The sequence below is a fragment of the Rhopilema esculentum genome, chromosome 15 (genome assembly GCF_057945365.1).
Source record: "Rhopilema esculentum isolate cy_ngs chromosome 15, ASM5794536v1, whole genome shotgun sequence".
NCBI classification, from domain to species: Eukaryota; Metazoa; Cnidaria; class Scyphozoa; order Rhizostomeae; family Rhizostomatidae; genus Rhopilema; species Rhopilema esculentum.
The window spans coordinates 281674-288285 of record NC_142829.1 but is presented as its reverse complement, the minus strand read 5'-3'; the positions used below and the strand labels follow the sequence as shown (position 1 = coordinate 288285).

The window sequence follows — 6612 nt, the reverse complement described above, 5'->3', positions numbered from 1 at the left end:
TCTTATTTCTGAAACAAAACGAACGGACCAATTGAATTGCATGTATATGGCAAAAACTGTTAAGAAAATCTTCTAGAATCGATGAGAATGCTTGACAAAATTGTCCCACGATGCATCTATCCTTCAAGCAGTTGACTTTTGACGTAGCATAGGCAATCTCGCGGCGTAAGAAACAACGTAGAAGTACTTACAAAATGTGTATCAGCAGATGCCTGAACAAAAAATTATGATTTGATACTCGTTGATTTCGTTTGTATTCTCTCCCATTCTGATAATAGTATCATAAAAAAACAAGTCTTTTTTCAATACGGGGCCAGTGATCAACTGAAAGATGCAAAATGCTGAAAAGAATTTCCAACGGACAAAGCAATTAAAACAGGTTTCCAAGTTATGAACGTTCTCGAGACTCATTAACAAAAATATACAATTAACTCATTAACAAAAATCTCACAATATATACCAGTGAAAGATCGCTAGCTTTCTATTACAAACATAAAATTCAAAAAGTAGATGCTCCTATAAGACCAATATTATCAAGGTTATAGCTTTGTATCATATATACTCTCATCACACCTTGATTATTAACTTCGTTCTTCAGTAAAAAAGCTCTTGATACGAGAAGTGTGCAATTCCAACAAATATTTTCACCGATATTCACATCAATCTCCGAAGATTTCTTTGATGTTTAACTATGGTAGGCAAAAATCTTCCAGATGAAGGACTCTAGGTTTGCCAGGTATTACAATAAAGTGGTATGGGAAACCTCCCCCGACCCAAACATGTCAGTGTGGATAATTCCAGAGAGCTCATACTTTGTTTATTAAAAATCTTCTATGTTTGCTACTAAACGTTTCAACCAAAAACCACCTGAATTAGCTGGGAAGCCAGATAGATCATTCGTTGGAGAATCGGAGCTGGCATATACGCGGAAATGGATGCCGAAAGCTTCCATGGACGCAGCATTTTGAAAAGGAGCAAATCAATACTGTGATACTTAGAGACTAAAAAATTATAACAAAAGAAGCAAATCAATAAAGCATTAATAGAAAGCTTTTACTTCAGGAGTGTTTCTTTGGAGATTTCACGACCCTTTTCTGCACGAAGCCATAAATCTATCTTTGATGAGATCAAGACAGCGCACTTGCGCAAGGGCACGACCATAGGCTTCTTGATTTACAAAGCGACGGTATTTCTATATCCGTAGTAATCTGTGAACCTTAAATTACAAGAGAAATTAACAAAAAATTTATGATGGTTCTGATGTAGCGAGCGTAAGTTGAATTGGTTCAGAGATGATACATACAATTTTATCGATAACACTCTTTTGGGTAAATGTCCTCAACCAAGGTTACATGGTTGGGTAAACATGATATTCAAAAATCATTTCTTCAGCAAAATTCAACAAAAATATATTGAATATATACAGTGATGTGTTAAAAAGTTCCACAACAACCTGTCAATTATAAATATATAGTGTGAATTTCAAAAAGCTTTGTCACTGGGTACTGGATATTCACTTTTTTCACTGTTAAATTACTCACTCTCTTTAAATAATTCACTAACAAAATAAAAAACCAACAGAAACTTGCTAGTTTGAAATAACAGAAACTTTGACCAATCCCTCTAAAATGACAAATCCCTAAGGCAATGTGTAATGGCTGTGGGGCAGGGGACAGGGGGCCAAAGCCTCTCAATTTTCAAAATTTGTCGAATTTTCAGAAAAATCACGGCTATGTCAAAAAATTCTCAAACTTGATAAAAAAGGTATAAGAGAGGTGAAACAAACCTTTTAGCAAAATAAATTACTTGGACTAAAGTATTTTCAGTACTATAGAGGGGCTATTCTCTCTTGTAAAGAAGGTATATACTAGATGTCCACACGAAATGCTTTCTTTTTATGAAATGCTTTCCATTCAATTTGCATAATGATAGGACTTAGAGCTTTAGGAATAGCTCTATAAGAATGGGCTGGTCATGTAAGTCCCAGGATATCACTCAAAAGCCAGCCAGGGCCTCAAGATAAAAAAGCAAAGATTACCTTATTGCTGATGTATTGATAGGTTTTGGGTCAGTTGAACCCTTTTTCTTTGCCTTTCGTTGCCTTCTTGGTTTCTTTGCAGCAAGTTTCTTCTTTTCTTCTATTCGCTTTTTCTTTAGCCATCTAGTTCAATGTTTATGGTAAAATTACTTTAAAAGACCAATTATTAAGACCAATTGGCGTAAAGGGTAAAAATTTCTATGGAACAAATTTTCTCTATAATTGCAAACAAATTCTTGATATATTTATATTTTTAACATACATATACAGCTTATTCTGGATGACAGACAAGCAGCTGCCTTGATTTTTAAAGGTTATTCTTTAAAAAACCTATTTGCAGGATTTAACAAATTCATTAAAAAAAACTTTGTTCTTGCCTATATTTTGACCTATATTCTAAATTTTGTAAAAATATATATGTAAATAATTTTTGGTGGTACAAAATTTGAAAATGGCTTTGAAAAAAGCAAACATTTTGCAGGATAGTCAAAGCCTCATCATCAATATATTATTAACTGGCAATCTCTAGGATCTCAAAAGCAAATAATAGTCTAAGATTCTATCCTTTTATGAGTTTTTATCAAATTTCAAAACAGAGTAAAATTTCACACAAATACAAATATTGGATGGTAAGAGTTTCGGAAGAAACAAAAAAAATACAAGTTTTGAACTTGAAACCTATCTGAAACTATTAGAAATTATTATATATAATGGGGAAATGATGAAATTTTACCTGTTGAATGCTTCCTCACATGTCTGTCTTTCTCTTATAACGTATGTTGACACTTCCTCTTCAAATTTTCTTCTTTCCATTTCCTTTTCTTGCTTTTTCTGTTTGGACTTTTCATGCAACCAAACCTCATATGCATCTTGCGCAGCTTTGTTTCTATCTTCTCTCAATTTAGAATCATTCTTTAAACCCAAATACTTTCTCTTTTCAAGAGCCTCTTCATTTTTAATCTTTAACCAAGCCTTTGAATAAAATTAAACTTTGTTAAAAGGCACCAGACATAGCAAAACAACGTGCAAACACAAGAAAACTATGAAAGATGCATTTTTGGTTGCCATTCCAGCCATTCCAGTGGGCTACTTTGATAATCAAACTTACAACTAATTAATTAATCATATAAGACAACAAAGATGGTGAAAAATGGGAAAAGCAGAATTAAAAAACGAAAGCACCAAAATAGCTGGTTTAAAAACAGAAAAACTCTCAGTAGCTCTTTAAAATAGAAAGTATAATTGGAAAACAATGGGCAAACAAAATGTGGTTTACAAAAAAGATAAGAAGATTTCCTTGGGTTCAAAAGCTTTTTAGAATCAAACCTGGAATGCCTTTTCTGCTTCATCACGCTTCCTGTTATTCTCTTCCTGAAGCCGTTCATCTTCTTCTTTTTTCCTTCTTGCAATGGCCTCTTCCCTGCGCCTTTTCATTTCCAACTGATGATCAGTCATGGCATATCTGGATTTTATATGTGAATATTCATCATAATTTCTCTCCCTCGCATACGAGCTCTTTGCTCTACTTTTTTGGGGCACTTTGCTTGAGCCAGCTTTCAGTGGGGAAGTTTTTGGCCTTGGGGATGTCCTGTTACTTGGGTTATTTTTCGTTGAGTCCTCCTTCATTGATTTTGCAGACTCCAAAGGTGGCTTCTCTTCTGGTGACGATTCTTTACCTAGGTCCTCCTCTATTCCCATCATCTGAAAGTATTCTGCTTTTACTTCAGACGCATCAACCAACTCAAACTTTCCATCCCTCTCTATCAAAATACGATCACCCACAATATCATTTGAGCTAAATTTGATATCTTCAGATTCAACGTCTACTTTACTCAGTTTCTCTGCCAGTGCTGGCATATCATTGTCAATCAACCCACTGTTTACATGTCCGTTGCTGGTTGTTTCTTTCAAAGAATCCTGATCAGAATCAGAATTTGCATATTTATCTTCATCACCAATCTCTTCTCTGCGTGGGGAGTTACCCTCGTCTTCTGATGTCCCAGAAACAGATATATCTGGCAGTTTAGGTTTTAATTCTTCTGCCATTGTATCGAGGTTTAAAAGCACCACTTAACTTCCAAACAAGACTGACGCAAACACTGGACTAACACCATCCAGTACCAAAACACAAAGGCTGCAAAAAAACACTTGGACCCTGGGAAAGAATATTTAATACTTATGCTTTCCACTGGATGACTTTTTTATTCAATTTCAAGTGAAACCTAAATCTTTGTAGGTGCCTCAAAGATTCTTGATAAAATTTATATTTTCTTGCTGTTTGTTTGTGTCCCCTTGACTTGTTCGTGACCTGCCAGACGACGTTATCACCATTATCTAATGCCAACCGCTCACAACAACAATAAGAACTTTGTGTAACTTATCGGTTCAGCATGTAAGCAATTTGCTAGTGCTTTACAATCCTCGATAACATATCGACTCTACTTCCATTGTCAAATGTCAATCGCCAAATTATCTTGTATCTTCCAGGCTACTGACGCACTAAACCTCGTTCCCATCATTTCATTGCAACGTTTCTAGGCAACGGGCTTGGAACAGTACACAGACGTTTGGGAACTTGGAGTTCGTAATGGCGGGAGTCGCAATAAATGCTGATAAAATGAAACTTCACGAGGAGATAATTTAATTATTGTCAGAGTTAACTTCACGAGGAATGTTGTGGAATTTGATTTTCAAGGGGTTTTAATTTTATTCTAATTGTCTTTTCCTTTTTGGGTGTCAATTAATATCATGTAGCAAATATAAAACACCACGATACGCCGAGAATAAACAACAATAAATACACGTAAATTAGTAAAGGCTAATATACGGGGCTTCATCAGAGCAAAAGTTAAGGGGCTAAAAATTTACATATTCAAAAAAGGCGATGGTGGTGTCGGATTGGCTGATGTGGAATCGTGTGAATGCAGCGCAGTGGTAGAGGAGGGAAGGGGGGCGAATGAGAGAGGGTGGGTGGTGGTGGTGGAATGAAGACGTTATGGGGATGTATAATATGAAATAATGATGTTGTTGCTATAAGGTTAACGGTCAGTGGTTCTGTTCATGCCGTTCGGTGTGAGAATGTTTGCCAGGCCAATGAGGTATTGCTTTTTGGCTCGTCGGACACTCTCTCGTTTGTCGTTGAGTTTCAGTAATGGTGTTACAGTTAATATCATGCTTTCATTCTGGTAGTAGGTCTTTATGTGCCATTTCCGATGCATTTGGGAAATAGGGCAGTAGGAGTTCTATATTTTGAGTTGATCCCTTGGCTCTGATGAGGATATCTAAGCGTTTGGGTGGGGCTTACCGGAAAAGAGAAAAATAAATATATAAGAGAAAGAGAAAGATTATCGGAAAATAAATTATCGTGTTATTGATAGGCTTTTTCAAGGCTCTTCTCTTTTCCGGTACCCTCCCTCTCTTTTTGGTATCTAGCAAAGGGTTTTTTTCAAGTCTTTAAATCCTTTTGTTCTCTTAGGGATTAGTTAAAAATGGCGGCTCACAGTGGCCAAGGGCCAAAGGCGACAAATTTCCCAATCAAAATTACTAGGTGAAGGGGCTTGGGAACGATAGTTAATGCATTCGTCATCTTACAGAATTTCAGTTAAAAACAAAATTAAACGATTAGTTTGCTGTTTAAAGTAAGAAATTCAGTAAAACATTGAAGCACTGCTTCAAAATTGTTCTTTACAAAATTTCTGAAGCATTTGTAAATAGTGACAATGAAATGAAGGTTGTAACGCTTAAGTAAAAATATTGATAAAGAAACTTCAAGCTTTGCTCGGATGACCAAATTATTACTTAGAAGACTGTTTTAGCAGAAATCTAGGGCTTGAAAGTAACATGTTTGAAAATAACAGTAGCAAATGCAAAGTATTGCACCACCTTGAAAGAGGGAAAATGACGCAAGAATTATGGAAAGCTATTGTTGCGCGAATTGATTGTGTTTTGAAGTGGCGAATGAGAGTGGGTCGGAAATGAAATAACCACCAATCAAAACTTTAATCGTTTTAGAGCACTTTTTTGAAAACACCAGTTTCCAAACTTCTTCTAACAGTTTTAAATTTTCATATGTTGAAGTGGGCTATAAACTTTTGAAACCGCTTTATGCCTTCTTGAATTGATTGCATATAATTGGGCAATGTATTATTGTGAAATTCAATCCAAACCTGAATAATTCTTTTTATTAACGATTTTTTGGTTTTTCAAGAACCTTTAAAATCATGGTTCGGATTGTTTCTCTTACGAAGCCAAACATTTTCAACGATGTACAAATCTGGACTTGAACTGTTGTTGTTGTTGTTGTAGTTGTCCTTCAGGTCGTTCGACCCCTGGTGATGTTATGAACCTGACGTCTCCATTCAGCTCTATTTTTAGTGTCTTTGTTGAGCTGATAAACATTTCTTGTTGACATCGCCTTAATGTTGTCAAACCACTTTGTTGCAGGTCTTCCTCTTCCTCTTTTCCCTTCAATTTTTCCTTGCACACAAAAGAAATTAGAAGGAGGCTAATGCTGGGTAGGAAGGCTATGACCAATTTGACAACGATAATGAAAGACAAAAACATCACACTAAATA

At 35.6% G+C, this 6612-nt stretch overlaps 1 protein-coding gene across 1 annotated transcript; it reads right to left on the bottom strand.

Moving 5' to 3' along the window:
- Positions 1-328: 328 nt before the first annotated feature.
- Positions 329-4540, bottom strand: LOC135685874 (uncharacterized). The gene is made up of 4 exons (XM_065201966.2): positions 3365-4540; positions 2772-3010; positions 2039-2161; positions 329-1216 (listed from the first exon to the last, which is right to left on the bottom strand). Exons 1-4 carry the CDS (start codon positions 4082-4084, stop codon positions 1174-1176), a joined length of 1125 nt encoding a protein of 374 aa, XP_065058038.2. The 5' UTR covers positions 4085-4540; the 3' UTR covers positions 329-1173.
- Positions 4541-6612: the final 2072 nt, after the last annotated feature.